This window comes from Pleurodeles waltl, chromosome 8, assembly GCF_031143425.1.
Source record: "Pleurodeles waltl isolate 20211129_DDA chromosome 8, aPleWal1.hap1.20221129, whole genome shotgun sequence".
Classification (NCBI taxonomy): Eukaryota; Metazoa; Chordata; class Amphibia; order Caudata; family Salamandridae; genus Pleurodeles; species Pleurodeles waltl.
This window is the reverse complement of record NC_090447.1, coordinates 30,353,782-30,378,451: the sequence shown is the minus strand read 5'-3', so window position 1 is coordinate 30,378,451 and position 24,670 is coordinate 30,353,782. Positions and strand designations below refer to the sequence as shown.

At 45.5% G+C, this 24,670-nt stretch overlaps 1 protein-coding gene across 1 annotated transcript in view; it reads left to right on the top strand.

The window, feature by feature from the left end:
* LOC138249842 (neurofilament medium polypeptide-like) overlaps window positions 1-20,068 on the top strand; it is a 60,031-nt gene extending 39,963 nt beyond the window's left edge. Inside the window, exons 3-4 of the mRNA XM_069203997.1 lie at window positions 5,290-5,378; window positions 18,688-20,068. Of these exons, the coding sequence (XP_069060098.1) occupies window positions 5,290-5,378; window positions 18,688-19,740 (1,142 nt within the window). The 3' untranslated portion in view covers window positions 19,741-20,068. The remainder of the gene's footprint in view (window positions 1-5,289; window positions 5,379-18,687) is intronic.
* The last annotated feature ends 4,602 nt before the right edge of the window (window positions 20,069-24,670 follow it).

Genomic DNA, 24,670 nt, shown 5'->3' with positions numbered 1-24,670 from the left:
GCCCATCAATCCTGAGCGTCAACAATGTGTATCCATACTGAGACTCAGGAATGTCCATCAATCCTCTGCCTCAACAATGTGTATCCATACTGAGCCTCAGGATTGTCAATTCATCCTGAGCCTGAACAATGTATATCCAGATTGAGTCTCAGGAATGACCATCAGTCCTCAGCCTCAACAATGTGTATCCATAGTGAGACTCAGGAATGTCCATCCATCCTGGGTCTCAACAACGTGTGGCTACACTGAGACTCAGGCATGTCCATCAACCCTGGGCCTCAACAATGAGTATACATACTAAGACTCAGGAATGTCAATCCATCCTGAGCCTCAACAATGTGTATCCATACCGCGACTCAGGAATGTCCATCCATCCTGGGCCTCAACAATGTGTACCCATACTGAACTCAGGAATGTCCATCCATCCTGGACCTCAATAATGTGTACACATACTGAGACTCAGGAATGTCCATCCATCCTGGGCCTCAAGAGCATGTATTCATACTGAGACTCAGGAATGTCCATCAATCCTCAGCCTCAACAATGTGTATCCATACTGAGACTCAGGAATGTCCATCCATCTTGAGCCTCAACAATGTGTACCCATACTGAGCTCAGGAATGTCCATCCATCCTGGGCCTCAACAACGGTATCCATACTGAAACTCAGGAATGTTCATCCATCCTGGTCCTCAACATTGGTATCCATACTGAGACTCAGAAATGTCCATCAATCCTGGGCCTCAACAATGAGTATACATACTGAGACTCAGGAATATCCGTCCATCCTGAGCCTCAACAAGGTGTATCCATACTGATACTCAGGAATGTCCATCCATCCTGGGCCTCAACAATGAGTACCCATACTGAGACTCAGGAATTCCCATCAATCCCGGGCCTAAAAAATGTGTACTCATATTGCACCTCAGCAAATGGTATACTCATGGAGAGTCAGGAATGTCGATCGATCCTGAGCCTCACCAGTGTGTATCCATATTGAAACTCAGGAATGTCCATCCATCATGACCCCCAACAATGTCCATCCATACTGAGACTCAGGAATGTCCATCCATCTGGGGTCTCAACAATGTGTATCCATACTGAGACTCAGGAAATTCCATGGGCCCTGGGCCTCAACAATGTGTATGCCCATGGAGACTCAGGAATGTCCACCCATCCTGGGCCTCAACAATGTGTATCAATACTGAGACTCAGGATTGTCCACTCATCCTGAACCTCAACAATGTGTTTCTAAACTGAGACTCAGGACTGTTCATTCATCCTGGACCTCAATAATGTGTCTCAATACTGAGACCCAGGGATGTCCCTCAATCCTCAGCCTCAACAATTAGTATCCTTACGGAGAGTCAGGAATGCCCATCAATCCTGAGCGTCAACAATGTGTATCCATACTGAGACTCAGGAATGTCCATCAATCCTCTGCCTCAACAATGTGTATCCATACTGAGCCTCAGGATTGTCAATTCATCCTGAGCCTGAACAATGTATATCCAGATTGAGTCTCAGGAATGACCATCAGTCCTCAGCCTCAACAATGTGTATCCATAGTGAGACTCAGGAATGTCCATTCATCCTGGGTCTCAACAACGTGTGGCTACACTGAGACTCAGGCATGTCCATCAACCCTGGGCCTCAACAATGAGTATACATACTAAGACTCAGGAATGTCAATCCATCCTGAGCCTCAACAATGTGTATCCATACTGCGACTCAGGAATGTCCATCCATCATGGGCCTCAACAGCGTGTATCCATACTGAGACTCAGGAGTGTTCATCGATCCTCGGCCTCAACAAATAGTATCCTTACGGAGAGTCGGGAATGTCCATCAGTCCTGGGCCTCAACAATATGTGTCCATACTGAGACTCATGGCTGTCCATTCATCCTGAGCCTCAACAATGTGTATCTATACTGAGCCTCAGGACTGTCCATTTGTCCTGGATCTCAATAATGTATCTCCATACAGAGACTCAGGAATGTCCATCAATCTTTGGCCTTAACAAATAGTATTCTTATGGAGAGTTGGGAATGTCCATCGATCCTGAGCATCAACAATGTGTATCCATACTGAGACTCAGGAATGTCCATCGATCCTGGGCCTCAACAATGTGTATCCATTTTGAGACGCAGGACTGTCCATTCATTCTGAGCTTCAACAATGTGTATCCGTACTGAGACTTAGGAGTGTCCATCAATCCTCAGCCTCAACAAATAGTATTCTTATGGAGAGTCGGGAATGTCCATCAATCCTGAGCCTCGACAATGTGTATCCATTTTGAGACGCAGGACTGTCCATTCATTCCGAGCTTCAACAATGTGTATCCGTACTGAGCCTCCGGAATGTCCATCGATCCTGGGCCTCAACAATGTGTATCCATACTGAGACTCAGGAATGTCCATCAATCCTCAGCCTCAACAATGTGTATCCATACTGAGACTCAGGAATGTCCATCCATCCTCAGCCTCAACAAATAGTATTCTTATGGAGAGTCAGGAATGTCCATAAATCCTGAGCTTCAACAATGTGTATCCATGGCTTCAACAATGTTTATCCATACTGAGACTCAGGAATGTCCATCAATCCTGGACCTCAACAATATGTATCCACACTGAGCTCAGGAATCTCAATCCATCCTGAGCCTCAACGATGTGCCTCCATACTAAGCTCAGGAATGTCCATCCATCCTGGGCCTCAACAACTTGTACCCATACTGAGACTCAGGAATGTTCATCAACCCCAGGACTCAAAAATGTGTATCCACACAGAGACTCGGGAATGTCCAGGCATCCTGGGATTCAACAATGTGCTTCAAATTAGCCACACAAGTTCTTGCTGTCCCTTAGGAGGACACAGACATCGTTCAAGCATTTACATAGTGACCTCTAGTTGGCACCTGGAGGGGGCAGTATTGTCTTTGGGGTATTTAGATAATGAACTTTTGCGAGCTGTCTTTTATTTGCTGATATGAAGACTGGTAAGTGCATAGATTGGACAAGTTCATTGTATAGTTTAATCTTTATTTTCTTTTATGTAACTGGCGTATGTAGGAAGTTCGTAATGCTTTTATAGTTTTCTATTGTAAACCAAATAAAGATGAAATTGATTCATTGGCCTACAGATGGTATCTGTGGAGGGCCGAATCATGTTTGAGTTGGTGAGTTATTAATATTCAGAGGAGACCTGAAAAGGGTAGAATCATCTTTGAGGCAATAAGTTATTAATATTCAGAGGAGGTGTGGGGAGGGCAGAATCATCTTTGAGGCAGCATGCTAGTAATTCTCAGAAGTCAAGCATCTTTAGTACATGTTCGTAGCATCATGAGAGGGTGGCTGCATCCTTGAATAACCCAGTTATTGATCTCCAGTAGATATGTGCAGATGGCAGAAGCTTTATCTGGTGATCCAGTTATTGACTTCCAGTGGTCTATGCAGATGGTATGAACTTCAGAGAGGATGGAAATGTTTGAGACCACCGTAGATGGCCACGTTCAGCCCCACAGGTAGCTGTGGAGTATTCCAATAATGCTGAACTCTCTTAGGGTTAAAGGGAAAGGTTTGTGGGAAGCTACCATGAAACAAACCACAAAAAAACAAACCACAAAAAATGTCCTTGAACCAGACCATGGCCCTAAGGGGTAACCTATTTTCTGTAACATCTTAACATATTGCGTAAGACCACATGCACTTCGACATACTCTCTTCCTCCACGCACACTACAGCAGCCAACCCAGTGGACTTTGCCAGTGACTGTTTTTTATAAATTTTAAATCCCAGCGGGTGTGCCCTCCTTGAGTATCGTGGGTTTCTGCGTGTGCTGGGCAGAGGGATGGAGATGTAATGGGTGCTCCTTTGACACCGACAGCGATAAAACAAAGTCCCCCCGCTTGTACCTCTGCAGCGAAGAAGCAGTAGAACATTCACCATCGATGAAGATGAGTCGTACACCCGTGCCAGGGCCTTCAGTGGACAAGCCCAGTGCTGCTAGGGACAGCGGCACTCTCCAGTGGTTACAGATGGATGGCTTCACCGTTCTGCCCACACAGGATCAAAGGGGGAGAGTCTGTAGCATGCAGGAGAACAGTGGAATGAGTGGAGTTTGTGGCTCTGAGGTGCATGACATTACAAAAACACAATTGGGCCCAGAGTCACAAGCGGCCTGCACCGCCGATGCTTCACTTTTTTTGACACATTGTACGCACAAGCTGCTGACCCATAGCTACAACGCCACACAAAGCAACTTTGCATGGCTTTACATGGCCTTGTAGATATGGAGTAAGGCAAAACAGTGGCAGTCACTGCGTTACTTTACTTTACGTCAAGGAGGCGTTCCATGGGTGTTGTGTTGGTGCTCCCATGCAGCACCCATGGATTTTGACGCATTCCCAGATTTGCAAGGTTTCCTAAACCAGGGAATGTGTCAAAACCCGACGCCACCCAATGGGTGGCGTAGAAGTGGCACAACGGGAGAAATATCTTTATTTCTCCCTGGTTTTTCCTCTTTCTATGTGTGCTGCAAGAGCAAGAAAACACCTCTTGGGATTGTTTTTGGGCAGTAGGGTGCCCCTTCCTGCACAAAAACAATCATCACCGCAACGCAGGCACCCTCGTACAGGACAGGAATGGACAGAAGGATGTATCTCGTAGATACAGTGCATTCCTGCCCTTTTGTTTTTTGACGCAGGGCAGCACAGGGGGAAGGCTTGCGGTGCTGCCCTGCGCCAAAACATTGTAAATCTGGCCCTTGGTCTTCTTGCATTAATCGCATTTGGCCTTGGTCACTCACGTTTTGTGCACAGAGATGGCGTTGTTCTTCCGGTGCCCCACCCATCCCTTGAAGCGCAGTCATGCTGTGAGCATGCACAGGTTGGGCATTCAGCAGCAATAGTGGTGACAAAACATCACAAAACTCAAACCCAGGGCATTTTAAGAGCACTAAACACCCTGACAATAGCACACAGAGCTCTCACATCAGCAGTCAAAACTGGCCAGTGCCTACCCATCTGTAATTTTATGTTATCCATGGCCCCCAAAATGATCTACCCCTTGCAAGTGGTATGTGTAATGTTGTGTGAGTTATGAATGACAGAGCTTTCTTGGCTCCTGATGGACTCCGTAGAACTGTGACGTAAGTTTTAGAGTGTGGTGAAGTGAATGCAGGTTTAGAATGTTGAGTTCACGTTTGCATGCCAACTAATAAAGACCTGCGATACCCAGCTCTGTGCGTGGCTGAGTCACTGGCAGGAACCTAGGCTGTGTTTTCTTCTTTCAGTCAAAGCAGACAAGCAGAGCTGTACTGACCGCCTCTCGGAGAGCCCTGTCAGCCTGATCTGGAAGACCTTTGTGACTGCGCCACAGCGGGTAAGCAGTTTTGTTATCAACTGTTGCTGCGTCATAGCAGTGAGTTACCAGATGGAGATTTTATTGTAAATGTTAGAGGCTTCCTATAGAAGCCATGAATAACAAACAACAAATTAACAACACCAAACAAACTACCACAATGTCACACATCCCTACATTAAATTCACCCAAATCAAATAGTCCATATGCAAGATGCTCTCACATGAAGACTTCGAAGTCCTCCTGGTGGTTTTCAAGGCCATCTCTATGACGATAGCATCTTATCATTCACCATCCTATGACCCCTCGTTCAGTTCCGTCGGCTCTGTAGGTGCCAGGGGCTCGTCCCACTCGGGTCGGAGCCCATTGAATTACCCTGAATGGATTCGATGGACCAAGCGTTGAGAAGGATAAACAGAGCAGACCCCACCTGCTCAGGACAAATTCACACCCACATTCTTGAACAAAGTGCACATTTCTTAAAGCTCCATAAAGTTTGCATAGACCTTTCCACAACTTGTGGAGGTGTAGAAGTAAATACCTGAAACCCTGCAGAGCCCTAGTTGGAATCTGCCTAGTACAGCACTCACAGGAAGCATCAATAAAGATATGGATGAAGGTGCATGAGTCTCTAGGCCTCAGAGTGGTGCTGCCTCAGTGCTCCCTCTGGAAAGCGCCATCCCTCACTCCGCCCGTCCCCTCTCCGTGCCTTATAGAGCTGCCCTTATGCCACTCTCGCATGGTTTTCTTTACATCTGGATCCCATCTGGCCTTGGTTATTACTCTCTCAAGAAAGCAATTTTTGGAAAATATGTCCCTATAACTTTTAGATAAAGCTAAGTGCAGCTGCCAGAGGAGGATGGGTGTAACTTTAGGAAGAAACCACACCTAATAACCAGAAATGTGTTTCTACTGCGTGTTAGTGAAGAAACAATCCCCAAAAACCCCACTTGTTCTCATTTCACTTCCTCCCATTACGTCAATGGCGTTGTGGGGTTTTTCTCAGCTGTGAGGGTAAAGATGCTTGGAAATCACCCCCCTGCAGCTCACAGGCTTGCCATGGGCGGATGCTGTTGTGTCGCAAACACAGACAAAGGATTGCATGGGTGAAATAAGATTATCTCATGCAATGATGTGTCTGCCATCCTGAAGTGGGCACAAGTGTGTACTCATATGTAAGGCTCCCAGCTTTCCGTTTTTTCTCATTTTTACGGATAAATACGGACAGAAACAATATCTTTCCTCCCTGTATATATTTTTTTAAAGCAGAAAAATACTGAAAATTGTGCTTCTTGTGAGTAATCCTCCCTGCAGCCTTTAGTGAATTCCAGGACAACATCTGAGCAGATAGACAGCATGGGAATTAAAGACCGGTGACATTTCCCTAAATAAAGGCATATGTTACAAATATTTGTAGTACAATGCTGACATTTACCTATGGCTGCAGGTTTGCTATAATTGCTGCTTCATTTGCTAAAATGTGACAGGCATCATAGTATGAGCGCATGTTTATTAGTTAAATAAATGTGGAAATATAACAATTTATTAATCAAAATGAATATGGATAAATACCACTAAAATGGCCAAAAATAAATATGTATAAATACAGAGGGAAATGTTAAAAAATAAATACCATAAAACCGGGAGCCCTACTCATATGTCGTGCCAAGATGCGCAGCTCGTCTGGTCTGCAATGGTACCTATGCCTCGATTCCATCTTGGCATTCGTAAGCGAGAAAAGTTGGAGACCTCTTAGCTCAGCAGAGAAACGTCTGCCATAGACATTACTTGAAAAGGTCCTCCAACTATTTGTCATGAGAATGGGTAGAACCTGCTCCCATGATCAGTAGTTGTGCTCTCAGTCACATGGCTCTTTGAGTGGTGTTCACATTACATGCTCAATAACATTGTAAGGGCAAGGCAGCATTGGTTTGTGTTGGGATAGCTAACTTCTTTGCTTTTCGTTAATGAACATCTTCCAGACCTTGGGTAGGCTGAGGAAGTGACTTTCTACTTAAACACAACCAGTCAGAGTGGCTGGAGCTGCCACGGTTTGCCACCAATCTACTTTGAGTTCTGGTGTGGCGTGAGTGACGGTGTGTGGGCTGAATGGGGCTGACGTATTAAAGGACTTTTTCCCATCCTGTGTCTATGAGAAAACACTTTAGTTTCTTGCCCTTAGTGGCCCTATGTAATCATTGTTAAGGTTACCATATACCAAACACCCTTTAAACGTCCCTGTTCCTTTTGTTGCAACATGAAGCGTAGGTGTTGTTGGTGTGTGCTTTGCTGCTGCTATTACTCAGGTGCTATGGTATGGGTCTATCTGTGAACCCTGCTTGAGCTTTCCTGTCTGCTGCTTTCTTTTCTGCCATTGGCTTCTACACTTTTACTATTGGCTGTATCTGCTGCTTCACTTCTGCCATTGGCTGTATCTGCTGCTTCACATCTGCCATTGGCTGTGTCTGCCGCTACACTTCTGTCATTGGCTGTATCTGCCACTACACTTCTGCCATTGGCTGTATCTGCCGCTACACTTCTGTCATTGGCTGTATCTGCCGCTACACTTCTGCCATTGGCTGCATCTGATGCTACACTTCTGCCATTGACTGCATCTGCCGCTACACTTCTGCCGTTGGCTGTATCTGCAGCTACACTTCTGCCGTTGGCTGCATCTGTCGCTACACTTCTGCCATTGGCTGTATCTGCCGCACAACTTCTGCCATTGGCTGTATCTGCCGCACAACTTCTGCCATTGACTGTATCTGCCGCTACACTTCTGCCATTGGCTGAATCTGCCGCTACACTTCTACCACTGGGAGAGATAGGCCTTCCAATAGTGAGAAACCAAATCAGCAGTTTATCAGTGTCTGGACATGTTAAACTGGAAAGTGCCTATGGAATGTTTTATCTACCCTGTCTACCTTAGGAGTAACTTATATGCAGTAAAACGGAAGGTTTAGGCCTGGTGCCAGGTTGAATTGGCAGTGCCAGACTGCACACACACACACTGCAGTGGCAGGTCTGAGCCATGTGTACAGGGCGACTCGTGTGGGTGGCACAACCAGTGCTGCAGGCTCACTAGTAGCATTTGATGTACAGGCCCTGGCACCTCCAGTGCACTTTACTAGGGACTTAGTGGTAAATCAAATGTGCCAATTGTGGAGAAGCCAATGTTACATGTTAGAGGACAGAGCAGCTGCACCTTAGCACTGGCCAGCAGTGGCGAAGAGCCAAGATCCCCAAAGGCAGCAAAAATAGGTCAAGAACTTGGGAGGTCTCGGGTCAAGAAGCTAGGGGAGACCATGCCAATGATGCCCTGTGTAACAAACCGCAAATGAGGGCAGAGAAACGCATCACTGGCCGGGGTAGGAGCCGCACAGCTGGGAAGAAGGTAGATGTAACAGGCTTGTTGTGACAGGAGGCAGGATCTCCGGGCTCAGAGCAGCCCAGGATTGACTCTTCTCGCAGGTCCGGCCAGCAGCATCCCACGGGGGGCTGGAACAGCTGGGACGGATCTGGGGTTCAGCCGCCCCCAGGGGGGTTGCTCACCACGTGATGCGCGCAGACAGCGGCTCCTGCTACAAGCCTCAGGGTGGCCAAGGAGTGGGGTCCCCTCTAGGTGAAAGGCAGGTACTGGCTAGGACTGGGGGATCCTGGCTCCCCCACAGCTCCCTCCACGCACCGCTTGCATTCACTTGAATTAATCCTGGCTCGGCCTCCTCCCGAATTTGGACGCGCCAGAGGATGTTGGAATTATGAGCGTTTATAGAAATTACGGTAATGAGCTCAATTAAATATTTGACATTTTCTTTGGACGAACTCCATGCTCGTTGGCCCTTCCAGCTCTCTCACAGCAGCTCGTGCTCCAGTCTCCCAAAGTCTCCCTCTAACTCCCTCGCTCTCCAGTCCCCTCCGCTTCCACCTCTCACACATTCACTCAGGGCCGGCTTAAGCGCGGTGCGACCGGTGCAGCTGCAACTGGCGCAGACTTTGGTGGGTGGCGCTGTGTTTAAAGATAACTGATAGGTATTGATGAAGCAGAAAATGAAGGTTTTGATTTATTAACGCATAAACGTAGTGTGAAACAATCATGTGTGATATTAACCGAACTAATAAAGATTGTACGGGGACAAAATGTGCCCTCAGAGTAGTTTGCCATCATTTATACGCGTGCTTTATATAACGTGGTGTATTAGAATTGCGCTAATCCGACATAATCATAAACGTGTGCTACGATTTGCTTGTTTGAAATGTTTTAGCTTAGCATTACTTTAGCGGAGGCTTTGGCCTAGCTGCCTGGTCTCACGGTTTAGATGTTCGTATTTTTCCACTGTGCTATTAAACGTGTATTTCTGCTTGAAGCTGTATTTTTCCACAGAAACTGTTCACATGCTTATCTTAAAGTTAGTGCCAGCCTGGCATATTTTCTCTTTAATTCAAGGTCGACTTGCAGGTGCGGACAATGGAGGCTCTGAGAGTAAGCTAATCGGGAGACAATGTTGCAAATTACGTACCCATCTCCAAGGATAATGTATGCTTAAGTAAAAGCTTGAGAACTGTCGTTTTTGATTGGTCAATTTGAAGCTAACCTATGAACCCTCCAATGGAGACCCTACTGGACTTGAACTGTTGTCTATAAAAACCCAGGTGCACGAGAGGAAAGCTCTCTCTATCTTCGGACATCCCGCCATTTTGACTTCGTAGCTACTATGACCCATTTTGCTGCGACGCCATTTTGAGAGACTTTGAGTCTTTCTCTAATCGAGAGAAAGAGACCTTGATGATTCTTGCCCTAGAGACTTTAACTTTGATTTGCCCCTTTGCATGAAGTAGTAATCTTATCTTGCCGCCGTGAGGCAATTGCCCCGTTCACCTTTGCCCTTTTCGTCCCGGCCCTATGCTGATCGAGAAAACGATACCTGTGAGACGAAGACTTCATTGATTGCTGATCGGAATTGGTAATTATGAAAGGAAATTGTAAAATTGCATTGTGTTTCTTTTAGGTAACCAACTGCTGATTTTGATAAGGACCCTAGCTAGGAGTTTTCTAAATTGATGTTGTTAAATTGTTTTTGCATGAAGTCCCACATGCTGATGCTAATTTGAGGTTAGATGAGGATTCCATATGCCGCACGATGCAATTTGAGGTCTTGTTATGCTGACTAAATGTATGCAATTAGCCCATTGCAGATTATCGTATTAGTGCTTTGCATTGCCATTATCGAATGTCTTGTGATTCAAATGCTACATAGATTACACTTGTTTCGACGTTATGGACAGCTATTAATGTTCATTTATGTTTATCATTTGGTGTTGAGACACATTTATATTGTGCTAGCTTTGTTAATATAGGGAAATAAATCCACTAACTTTGCAATAAACTGGTGTGGTTATTCCTGACTGAAAGGTCAGGGTTCGCCGAAATGTATTCTGGATTGATTGTAAAGTGTTATGTCGTTCAAGGTGTTGCTTATGTTCGTTATTGATTATTGATCTGGTGCGATTGATCGATTAAGAGTACAGAGTGTTCCCACAAAGTCAAAAGATTCATCGGCCTAAAGAGCGTCCGAACACAGGTAAATTATTAGTACGGACCGCTCTATCAGTAGATGGTAGCAGAGGACGGTTTCGTCTTTTGGGACCCTGTACTATTAAAGTACATGGTGTTGGATTAGCGGTTACGCATTTTGAGGCCTCATTCGAGAAGTTGAATTAGATTTTCTTGGATGAAAATAATTGACAAGATGATGATGGGCTAGGTCCACCGCGACTTTCCCGGGATCTCGAAGCTTGCGTATGGAGAGAAAGGAGATGTGGAAACAGCATTGGCGGTACTAGTGATGGTATGAGTGAAGTTAGGGTTTTGCGCTTGCACAGCTTATTGCCGCAGAGTGTGTGAAAAGGTTGCGAGGGTTTTCTTTTAAGGATAGCGGAGGTGCGACTCCGAGTGTAGAAGTAGAGAAGTCGTCGAACTTCATAGAGATAGCGGAGGTGCGGCTCCGAGTGTGAGAGTAGGGAAGTCGTCGAACTTCATATGTGTCTGGCGCTTTGTGCATAAAGAGGTCCACGTGGTTGTTGTTATTGAGGCGGGCCCTGCGAGGTCAAGAGACTCCGGAGTATGTTGATCCATGTTGTGGTCTGGGCGGTTTAGTAGGTTGATCGGGCGTGGTCAACGAGTGGGTACGTGTGTTAGGGAGTGATAGGAACTTCGACTTCGGGCTTTGACAAGATTCTAAGTGCACTAGAACAGATCATTGACAAGTTGGAGTAGGTCTGCGGGTCAGATTTGCTTGCGAATGTGGGGACTGAGAAAGACCGAATAGCGGCCGAGGCTGGTGAAAGAGATCGAATAGTGGCCGAGGTTAGTGAAAAGTCCCTAAGGTCCTGAAGCGATTGTGTTACCCTTCCTGTAGTAAACCGACAGATCTGTTTTAGTTTTTGGTAGCTCGCGATACATGCAAAAAGTTGTTACGGGAGGAACTGAGTGAAGGAGGACTAGCCGCGAGGCTTTGTCAGCCGCAGTGGGTGTGAGTGTGACGTCACTAGGAGCCGCGCTGGGATAGGTTGGTTGGAGAGAAGGGTCACGCACGGATTGGACGCAGTCCGTGGGACTCGATTGGAAGGGGAAAGGCAGGTGAAGAGTATTCCGGGAATTAAAGTCACCTATTGATTACAAACTTTGTGGAATAAAAGTGACCTATTGACTATAAATTTGGTGAAATAAAAGACGTGAAAATGAAATTCCTTAAAGCATTTAGGAGTGCGATGAAGGGGGAGTCTTACATTAAAGCGAGCGTAGGAGAGGAGACGCCACCCGAAGGTACACCAGCTTACATTGTAATGGAGGAAAAAGGGGTAGCTCCGTGTCTTTGGCTAAAGCAATGGCACAAACTGACAGAGAAACATGGGAGCGTAGCGTTCCCGATACATGGGACATTCAATATAAGGATCCTAGAGAATTTGAGATTTGCGATGTACGACATGAAGGTGCCTCCAAGGCCAGCACAGTTTGAGGCTCTAGCAATCTGGGAATTAATGGCTAGACAGCAACAGAAGAACAAGTTTGAAACAAGGATGAGGAAGGTAGAAAAGACACTAGCGGATGCTAGGTGGGATAATGCGCAGAAGGTGTGGAGGTCAGATGTATTGCAGGGAATAAAATTGTTTCCAGCAATTACTAAGGATGAAGAGGAGACAGGTAAGAAAGCTACCTGTAAAACAGACAGGAAGTGTTCGAAGGACAGAGAGGATGAGGAAAAGTTGAGAAGAGAAGAGGAGTTAGAGGATGAGGAGTTGATAATGCAATTGCTAAACGACCGTCCACCGCCTTATGCAGAGAATGGACAAGGTCCAAGTACCAGTTCTGCCCCTCCGGCATCGGTACAGAACAGTGAAACGCAGAATCCAGGAGCACCATCGGGATTCTAAGGATCCGAGTTTACTGCTCACCCCGCAGATACCGCAGGTCAGGAGAATGTATCCAGATGTGCCCGTGTTGAAACCAGCAGAACATTATCAGCCGCAGATGCCAGGGTACTACAGCAGTGATAACAGTGGAGGAATGATTCTAGATCCGACCGTAAGGGGCGTACAGAATGGTTACAACCCAACAATGGCACAAGCTGAATCAACTCAGTTTGTGATGCCTCAAAAGCAGATGCAGGGAGGAAATGTTCATGCTCAAATGACGGGGAGTCAGATGGGCATGCCGGCAATGATGACCCATAATATGGGGATGAACATGCCTCAGAATATAGGAAATGGACAGAATCCAGATGCAATATCACTGCCCATTACTGTAGGTCCAGTGGTACCTTTGTATAGTCAGCCTAACTTAGGTATGAGCAGTCAGGGACAAATGCTGCAGAATGGGACAGAAAGAAGGTGCATAGAAAACACTCCAGGGATAACCCAGATAGCGACTCAGCCAACTGGGTCCGGGTCCTTGATGGAGTTTAGTCCCGTATGCGCTCAGTCAACACTGGTGAGGTCGAGCCCCCCACTGATAATACCTTTAACATCGAATACTGAAAAGTTGCCGCAACCATCGATGGCAGTCGATGTGAATGCTACACTGATGGGGGTAAATGCGCAACAGCTGACACAATGGTTCAACAGTTTAAATTCCACGCAAAGTTCAGACAGTGGGAAAGGAGACGATTACTTGAGCAGGATGAGGCTGAACATGGAAGCACAAGAATTGGTGGAAGGGAATATGGGTGTGAACAGGTTAGAATCCTACACGGAAGAGGAATTGAGGTATCTATGTCCAAAGATCACGAAAGAGGTAAACAAGGTACATAAAAGTTTGCAGGAAGTAGCAGACAGGAACGGGATTGACATAGGCAAGACGAAACACTTGAGCAGGAGCTATAGGTTGGATTTTGGGACCACAGATTTTGAACACATGAGATCAGCAGGCATGAAGGCACACCTTAGAGAATTGTTGCAGAGTGCCCAAGTGTGGAGGTGCTTAGACAAGTGGGAAAGCAGATGGGTAAAGAGGAAGGATAAGAGGAGGGACAGTGTTACAGAGCATAATGAGAAAAGACCGCAGAGTAGTGATACAGTAACTATGTTACCAATGAGGGAGACAGCAGGGGGAAAATTAGTACATGTACCATGGCACAGGAGCGATATTCAGTCTTTTACGAATGATTTTCCCAAACTGAGGGAGAAGCCGATCGAATGGTATCAACAGACTGATAGGTTTGTGAAGCTTGCCAAATGTCTCTGGGAAGACCTGAACACTTTATTCGAGATTGTGGTTCCGGCAGATTTGTGGGAGGATTGCAAAAGAGCTGTAGGTTGGCCGACAAGTGAACCAGAGTGAGACAGAGAGACGGGTGCACCATCACCTATGGTGATGTGTCTGTACTATAAGGTGATTGAGCATTTGAAGACGAAGGTTGCCGCGAAAAATGTGGATTGGCAGAAAATTGATCGAACTGCCCAAGAGGCTAAAGAATCGATTCATAGTTACTATGAGAGGTTGTTGAAGGCGTTCAAGAATTACAGTGGCACGGAAGCAATTGAGGCGAAAGATATGCTTCATTTTGTGTTCAGATTTGTGGAAGGGCTGAGACCAGAGATAAGTCAGATGATAAAATCGCATTTGATCTGCTGGCAGTCGAAACCGATTGATGAAGTCTTGACTTATGCGAAATACTGTAGCGACGAAATTGAGGTGAAACAGAAAAGGCTGAAAGAGAAGGTGATGATGATGCAGCTTAAGGCGACTCAGACAGGCTTGCAAGGTCTGCAAGGACTGCAAGGGTTGCCAGGGATGCAAGGGTTCCAACAGCAGGTACCGCAACCGCAGCCGCAGTTGCAGGGAAACATGGCGTTTCAGCAACCGCAGCCGCAGTTGCAGGGAAACATGGCGTTTCAACCACAGGCCAGAGGCAGAGGCAGAGGAGGTTTTGTGAATAATGGTCCGGATTTGAACACTGTTGTGACGGGTGTGCAGGCAATGAAGAAGGTGATGCCGTGTCACGCGTGCGGAAACGTAGGTCATTGGAAACGCGAGTGCCCGATGGTGGTGCAGGAAGGTGCAGGTGCAGGTGTAGGTGTTGGTCAGCAAAACAATGATCTCAATGCATTTCAGACAATGAGAGGACCGAAAATGAGAGATCCAAACCCAAATTTTCAGACCATAAATCAATTGCAGGGATTACAACCTATGCAGCCGCAGCAGATGCAGATGCCCCGTGTGCAGATGACGCAGATGCAGCCGATGCAACAGCAGTTACCTTTGGTACCTAATCAGCAAATGCAAATACCTTTGGCACCAATGAGTCAGCAGCAAATGATGGTTCCTCCACAGGTAACGGGTCAGGTAATGAGCACACACGGCACAGTACAACAGTTCCCATTACACAGTGAGAGCGGAATAAACAATGTATGGGAGAGTGAAAGCTCAGAAGAGGAAGGAGATTGTGTGCTTGCGGCATCTCTAGAAGTTGATCAAAGGGGTCCGTACGTAGAAGGAAGAGTAATGGGTCATCGTGTCTCATTCTTGGTTGACACGGGAGCCACACGTTCAACTGTTAAGAGCAGTGAAGTACCAAATTTGCCACTCTCGGGGAGGACAGTTCAAGTGGTGGGAGTAGCAAACAGGCATCTGACGAACCCAATAACAGATCCGATACCAGTCAACATTGGTAACTATCAAGGGGTACATCAGTTTGTAGTATGTGACTCAAGCCCGATTGCACTGTTAGGAAGAGACCTATTGTGCAAGTTGGGTTGTTCGATAATGTGCTCGAACGAGGGAATAACAATACAGACGAGCAGTGATGGGGAAGAAGAAGACAGTGTAGAGGGTGATGAGATAGAAACAGTTGACGAAGAGTATCCTCTGATTTGTCTTTTACCAATGATAACTGAAGAAGATATCCCAGCAGAATTACGGGAGACAGTCGGAAAGGAAGTGTGGGACATGACAGGGAAAGAGGTGGGATTGATGAAAGGAGTGGAACCAGTAAAAGTGATGGTAAAGCCCAATGCGATCTTTCCCCAGACCCCACAATACCACATGCCACAAGATACCCTCATGAAAGTTGCCCAACTTATTGACGAATTCGTGAAGCAGGGAGTACTGAAAGAGGTATTAAGCAGCCCATGTAATTCACTGATAATGGGACTAATAAAGCCAAGTGGGAAAGTCCGACTTGTACAGGATTTGAGAAAAATAAATGACATCATAATCAAGTGCTGCCCTGTCGTACCGAATCCGGCTGTGATAATGTTTCAGATCCCTTGCGAAGCTGAGTGGTTCTCAGTCATCGATTTGTCACAAGCATTCTTTTCTGTGCCTCTTCATGAGGACAGCCAATTCCTCTTTTGTTTCAAATTCCTAGACAGAGTATACAGTTGGTGTCGAATTCCTCAAGGGTTCTCTGAGTCACCCTCGATATTCAATCAGGTTCTAAAGAAAGACTTGGAAGAGTTAGAGTTACCATTCGAGTCAACCTTAGTACAGTATATTGACGACTTACTGGTTGCATCAAAGACAGAAAGTGGCTGCACAGCCGATACCATTGCTTTGTTGAATCATTTGGGAAGGAATGGACATAAAGTGTCCCCTTCCAAATTACAGTTCTGTCAGAAGAAAGTGAAATACTTGGGTCACCAAATAGAGAAAGGGTCACGGAGAATAATGAAGGAAAGAATTACAAGTATACTCCAAATGAGTCCACCAAAGACAAGGAAGGAGGTGAGGAAGTTTTTGGGAATGGTGGGATATTGTCGCCAGTGGATTCCCAACTTCTCGTCTCTAGCAAAGCCCCTACTGAAATTGACCCAAAAGGATGCCTTGGATGAAATTGAGCTGAAAGGAGACGAGATGGATGCTTTTGTTGAACTGAAAGAATGCATGTGCAGGGCTCCAGCTTTAGGTATGCCTGACTACACAAAGACTTTCACATTGTTTTGTCATGAACGTGATGCATGTTCTTTGTCTGTCTTGACTCAAGCCCATGGTGGCGTAAACAGACCAGTAGCGTATTTTTCAGCTACTTTGGATCCGGTCGCAGCAGCACTCCCAGGGTGTTTGCGCGCCGTAGCAGCAGTTGGTATCAGCCTCACTCAGAGTGAAGGAATAGTGATGGGACACCCAGTAACAGTCATGGTCCCTCACTCAGTTGAAATACTTTTGACCCGCTCCCGAACGCAACACATGACTGGAGCTAGACTCACAAGGTATGAAACGATAATTCTGGGCTCACCGAATGTGCAGCTGAAAAGGTGCACTACGTTGAATCCAGCTACCTTGCTCCCTGGAGAAAATGCTGAAATTGAGAACGCTGAAGACGTCGAACATGACTGCCTTCAGGTGACTGAATTTTGCACAAAACCCCGGCCGGACATCAAAGATACAAAACTTGATGAAAATGACCAAATTCTTTTTGTTGATGGTTCATGTCTAAGAGATGGGATGGGAATTTTGAAGGCAGGATATGCTGTATGTACTGTAACAGGGGTCTTGGAAGCAGGATGGCTCCAAGGAGTCTATTCTGCACAAGTAGTAGAACTTGTAGCCCTTACTAGAGCATGTCAATTGTCTGCATTGATGAAAGTCACCATTTACACTGATAGCCAATACGGGTTTGGGATTGTGCATGACTTTGGACAACTATGGTCACAGAGAGGTTTCCTGACTTCTTCAGGATCCCCAGTGAAAAATGGGGAGAGAATAAGGGAGTTGTTACATGCCATTCAAGTGCCAGCTGAAGTTGCAGTGGTAAAGTGCAGTGCTCACACGAAAGGACAGGACTATGTGTCTCTGGGAAATGCATATGCAGATCAAGTCGCAAGATTTTGCGCTTTGAACTGTATATTGCTAAGGGATGATTGGAATACAATAAGTGAACCAGAACTCGAACCAGCTGAAGCATTTGCTTTGAAGGTTGTAGATACAATAGAAGAACTAAAAGCACTACAGAATAATGTCAGGGAGGATGAAAGAGATTCCTGGATTAAATCACAATGTATAAAGAGACAAGACGAGCTATGGGTTTCACATGAGGGAAAATGTGTTTTACCAAATAGTCTCTTATCACAGCTTGCGCGGTTCTATCATGGGCAAGCTCACCTAGGGAGAGATGCCATGATAAGATTGTTCAAAACTGATTGGTTTAACCCCAGATTTCGTCAAGCTGCAGAAGCAGTTTGCCATCGATGTGTCACTTGCCAGCAGATGAACCCAGGAAAGGGAACAGTTGTGAACGCGAGCCACATTGGTAGGGCAAGCGGTCCTTTTAGTTGTATGCAGATGGACTTCATTGAGATGCCTGTGCATGGAGGTTTAAGATATGTGTTGGTGATTGTGTGCATTTTTAGTCACTGGATTGAGGCATACCCTACACGTAGAAATGACAGCCTTACAGTTGCCAAGCTATTATTGAGGGAGTTGATACCACGTTTCGGATTCCCGATCTCTTTAGAATCAGATAGGGGAAGTCACTTCAATAACGAGGTGATGAAGTTACTTTGCGAAGCACTGAACATTGAGCAAAAGCTGCACTGTAGCTATCGCCCTGAGGCATCAGGACTGGTGGAGCAGATGAATGGTACGCTGAAGTCGAGAATGGCAAAAATATGTGCATCAACAAATTTGAAATGGCCTGACGCATTGCCCTTAGTGCTAATGTCAATGAGAAACACTCCGGATAGAAAAACTGGATTGTCTCCGCACGAAATTCTCATGGGCAGGGCTATGAGACTTCCTGCAGTTCCCGCAAACATGCTTTTGAATATTACAGATGATATGGTGTTAGACTACTGCAAAGGTCTGGCTGACGTGGTTCGCTCTTTCTCTCACCAGGTGGAAGCGACCACCTTGCCACCGATCCAAGGTCCAGGACACGCACTGAAAGCAGGTGACTGGGTCGTGATAAAGAAGCACGTGAGGAAGTCGTGTCTGGAACCCCGTTGGAAAGGCCCTTTCCAAGTGATCCTGACAACAACTACCGCTGTGAAGTGCGCGGGGGTTCCCAACTGGATTCACGCCAGTCATACAAAGAAGGTGTTGTGTCCCACAGATGAGGAAGTTGAAGCGCTGAAACTACCAGTGCCTGATAAAGCGGTGCCGAGTGCTGAGACAGAACAAAAGCGAACTGAAAGCGAACAAGCAACAGCAGGAGAAAAAGAGATATTATTGGAGAACGAAGAGTCCGACTCACTTGGGGAAGACCAAGGAGAAAGTTCAGACAGCGACGACGAAGCTGCAGGTGACAAAGAGCCTGAAGCAGCTGAGGGTAGCAAAAAGCCTGAAGCAGCTGAAGGTGACAAGGAACCTGAAGCAGCTGAAAGTGATACAGAGCCTGAAGAAAGTAACGGTGACGAAGGGCTCGAAGAGAGTGAGAAAGCAGGAGAGCCTGAGCAGAAGGGGGCTTTCCCAGAAACAGACGATACAGAAAAGGAAAAAGAGAACGTGACCGATTCCCCTGAAGGTGGGGACAAAGAAGAGCAGAACGAGAGAGTTCAAAACTCTACAGAAAAGATCGCAGGTCCATCAAACGGACACGGTGCAAAAAGAAGACTAAGTATCTCACCAATAAAAGAGAAGGGGAAAGAAAGTTTGAACGAAGGAGGAAGGCCGAAAGTGAAAGAGAAAAGAAAAGAAGTGACTGTTGTGGATCAATCGTCAAGTGAAGAAAAAGATTTGACAAAAGAGGAAAGTACCAGCGAAGCAGAGTCGAAAAGGGAAGCAAAATTGAAAAGGAAAAGGATACCGAACAGGAGGTATTCTGGTCCTGAATGGGCATATGCAGTCAATGATGATTGGACTGATGAGTTTGTATCTCTAAGCATCGAGAACGAAGAAGAAGAAGAGATACCAATAGAAAAGAAAAGTTTCATAGACTCTGTTGATTGAAACGGTAGTAAATGGTATTGCTTGCTGCAATCTAACGTGAGACAAACAACCAGCTGAGAGATTGCTAAACCGAATTGAGACAAATGCTGCTAACCGATAAGTGACTGGCCTTTTGAAGAAGACGGTGTGAACATTGTGCTCGTTCAGCTTTGTAACTGAATTGCTAAGTAGTTTCATTTATAAGTGCTTCTAGCTCTCTGATTCTATACAGATCATGCCTGGGTACGCTATGCAGAATAATAGAAAGAAATATTGTAAATACGTGTGTATAGGTTTGGTACTAACATGTGTAATAATAATAATGGCAATTGTGTTTGGAATGCATGGAAAGGGTGAGAATGAGACTATTATTGCTTCTACTATTGTTCCTGTTACTGTCACTGAACTAACACCATTGAAAAGGCTAGCAATGGATGAGAGGCTCTTGCATGATAAGAAAGAGCTTTCGTATAACGTTTTCTATCGCTTATTAACAGAGTATGTTGAGACTATGGATGCGAAAGATTGTTATGTGTGTACACAGATACCAACATCAGTAAAGGAAGGGGTGACTTATCACCACATGCCTCTTACATATGGGATTACATGTAGTATAGTAATGTCTAGGTTTTATGGTCAATCTAACATACAGTATTTTTACTCGAATTATGATGTTACCTTTGATTATGTTCCTATAATAGCGCAGCTAAGCGAGACTGCAAAATATTGGGATTACAAAATTATGAGGGACTTTTTCGAGCCAATGCAACCTTTTGAAACGGCTCATGCTCATAGGGAGAACCTTACTTGCTCCGTCTCTGCTGTAGAAATAAGCTTTTTAGATCGCACAGATGATAGAAGGGCTCAAATGAAGGCGAAATTAGAAAAAGAACTACATAAGAGGACTTCAGTAGATAACTATGACTTTGCTGCTATAAAGACACAAGGGAAAATTGCTTTAGATGCTTGGCATGTAGGGAAATTTTGTATATATCGAGGTGAATCTTACTATGACAATATTTTTGTAGGAGCGAGTGAATGCAAACATACGTTTATCTTTAAGGCCAAATGGACATTCATGATGGACGGACTTGACCCTGTCATTCCAGGGGTGTATTACATTTGTGGGCATAATGCCTATTATCGTCTTCCAAAGGGATGGTGGGGAAGATGTTATTTGGGTATAGTGTTTCCAAAGGTTTATCAGCTGGATGACGTATCGATGATTCAAAAGACATCTGGATCCCATCGTATCCAGAAAAGAGAGACCGCAGCTGCTGTGGTAGGTGATATATTTGGAGCCATGATTCCTTCATTGGGAGTTGTGCTGAATTCCATCAAAATAAGAAAGTTGTCTACTATAGTGGATAACATGTTGACAAAATTTTCAGGTGCTATAATCCTGATGGATGCTGAACTTGCAGCGGAAAGAGCTATGACTCTTCAAAATAGGCTTGCTTTAGACATTCTTTTAGCAAAGGATGGAGGCGTTTGCAAAATGATTGGTGCACGTCACTGCTGCACCTATATACCGGATAATAGTGTGAAGATTAAAACTATGCTTGCTAATCTGACAAAAGAAAGTGCAGATTTGAAAGAACTGAAAGAACCAGGAGTGTGGGAGAAGGTTGGAAAGGGACTTGCTTCAGTGGGACATTGGATTGGGGGAATTTGGAATGGAATATTATTGAAAATAATAGAAGGGATATTAATAGTGATAATTTGTGTATTTGGAATTTGGGGAATAAAAAGGGGAATAATAATGATTATGGAGAAAATTAAAAGAAGAAAGGAGGAGAAAATAATGAAAAGAATGGCAGAAGAATACAAAGCGCAAACTAGGGGAACTAAAAGGAAAAGGGAGCTGACAGAATTTTAATGGAATAAAATTTGTGGGCTAAATTTGTGTGATGACAAGTAGTCATCAGAGGAGGGATTGATGAAGCAGAAAATGAAGGTTTTGATTTATTAACGCATAAACGTAGTGTGAAACAATCATGTGTGATATTAACCGAACTAATAAAGATTGTACGGGGACAAAATGGGCCCTCAGAGTAATTTGCCATCATTTATACGTGTGCTTTATATAACGTGGTGTATTAGAATTGCGCTAATCCGACATAATCATAAACGTGTGCTACGGTTTGCTTGTTTGAAATGTTTTAGCTTAGCATTACTTTAGCGGAGGCTTTGGCCTAGTTGCCTGGTCTCACGGTTTAGATGTTCGTATTTTTCCACTGTGCTATTAAACGTGTATTTCTGCTTGAAGCTGTATTTTTCCACAGAAACTGTTCACATGCTTATCTTAAAGTTAGTGCCAGCCTGGCATATTTTCTCTTTAATTCAAGGTCGACTTGCAGGTGCGGACAATGGAGGCTCTGAGAGTAAGCTAATCGAGAGACAATGTTGCAAATTACGTACCCATCTCCAAGGATAATGTATGCTTAAGTAAAAGCTTGAGAACTGTCGTTTTTGATTGGCCAATTTGAAGCTAACCTATGAACCCACCAATGGAGACCCTACTGGACTTGAACTGTTGTCTATAAAACCCAGGTGCACGAGAGGAAAGCTCTCTCTATCTTCGGACATCCCGCCATTTTGACTTCGTAGCTACTATGACCCATTTTGCTGCGACGCCATTTTGAGAGACTTTGAGTCTTTCTCTAATCGAGAGAAAGAGACCTTGATGATTCTTGCCCTAGAGACTTTAACTTTGATTTGCCCCTTTGCATGAAGTAGTAATCTTATCTTGCCGCCGTGAGGCAATTGCCCCGTTCACCTTTGCCCTTTTCGTCCCGGCCCTATGCTGATCGAGAAAACGATACCTGTGAGACGAAGACTTCATTGATTGCTGATCGGAATTGGTAATTATGAAAGGAAATTGTAAAATTGCATTGTGTTTCTTTTAGGTAACCAACTGCTGATTTTGATAAGGACCCTAGCTAGGAGTTTTCTAAATTGATGTTGTTAAATTGTTTTTGCATGAAGTCCCACATGCTGATGCTAATTTGAGGTTAGACGAGGATTCCACGTGTCGCACGATGCAATTGGAGATCTTGTTATGCTGACTAAATGTACGCAATTAGCCCATTGCAGATTATCGTATTAGTGCTTTGCATTGCCATTATCGAATGTCTTGTGATTCAAATGCTACATAGATTACACTTGTTTCGACGTTATGGACAGCTATTAATGTTCATTTATGTTTATCATTTGGTGTTGAGACACATTTATATTGTGCTAGCTTTGTTAATATAGGGAAATAAATCCACTAACTTTGCAATAAACTGGTGTGGTTATTCCTGACTGAAAGGTCAGGGTTCGCCGAAATGTATTCTGGATTGATTGTAAAGTGTTATGTCGTTCAAGGTGTTGCTTATGTTCGTTATTGATTATTGATCTGGTGCGATTGATCGATTAAGAGTACAGAGTGTTCCCACAAAGTCAAAAGATTCATCGGCCTAAAGAGCGTCCGAACACAGGTAAATTATTAGTACGGACCGCTCTATCATTATCAAACCACAAACTTCCTTTTGCGTCTAGAAGTTTTCAGACAACAATAAAAATGTCACGATAATTCTGGTGATTAATGTTCCGACTGGTGAGAGATCGGAATGTTGTCTAGTGGCAGCTTTGACTGATCACTGTAGTGCAGAGGGTTAATGTGCCTGCTGCAAAGAATGTGTCCTATGTGGATCACAGAACTGAGTGTGAGTGAACTATGAGTTGCACTATAAATAAAACTGAAATGCATGTCAGCGAGGGGCTATGGAGAGATGTAGTGCACTGCTGGAGGGTGGTAGTTAGGGAATTCGTGGAGGACGTCATGGGTGGTAAATGCCAAAACAGACTGTCGCCCTGAGCGCCACAAGCGCTAGAGCCGACCCCGCATTCACTCTTCCCTTCTACTCACAGCCGTCAGCTCTCGACTGCTTCCCAGTTCCTCCTTGAACACTGAAACAAAACGTGTTACACTCCTTCCTACTGGCCCCGCCCTTTGAAGAGCAATGTCGGATTCCATTGCTTGTGTACAGATGTTACGGCCATTCCTTTTTTTGTTTTGCACTTTTATATAGCATGAACTTGACCCAAAAGTATTGAAGTGATTTACATGAGCACCAGTTACATTACACAATCACACATTCATTTTTTGTAGGCACAGGGAAATTAAGGCCCTCGTTACAACCTTGGCGGTCGGATGAGTCTGACCGCCAAGGTTGCACCACCAGACGGCTGCCCAGGCGGCCAGAAACCCACCGGCTGCATTTGGACATCCCCGCTGGGCCGGCGGGGAAGTGGGCCATAACATTGGAGCCGGCTCCTAATGGAGCTGGCGGAAATGTGGCGGTTCGGCAGGTGCAGCAGCACTCGTCGCGCTGTTCACTATCTGCCAGGCAGACAGTGAAAATCGCGATGGGGCTGTGCCTGGGGGCCCCAGCACTGCCCATGCTAAGTGCATGGGCAGTGCAGGGGCCCCCAGGGTCTCTGCGACTCCCCTTCCCGCCAGCCTTTCCATGGCGGTCACTACCGCCATGGAAAGGCTGGCGGGAAGGGGAGTCATAATACCCTGGGCAGCGCTGCAAGCAGCGCTGCCCTGCCGGATTATAACCGCCGGGACAACCATGGCGGAAAACCACCGGTCCCGGAGGTGTGACCGCGGCGCTACCGCCGCGGTCAAAATATGGCAAATTGTACCACCAGCCTGTTGGTGGTACGATCGCCACTTCAACCCTGGCGGTCTTTGACCGCCAGGGTTGTAATGAGGGCCTAAGTGATTTGCCCAGAATTACAAGCTGTTGATTCTATGCAGAGACTTGAACCTGGTTCCCTAACGCCAAAGTCAGATGCTCTGGCCGTTAGGCCACATTTTCTCCCCTTTGATGCCAGCATTGGTATGCCAGCCGTGGCACCAGGAGGGTGAATTTGGGAGTGGTCAGCAATCCACTGAGCA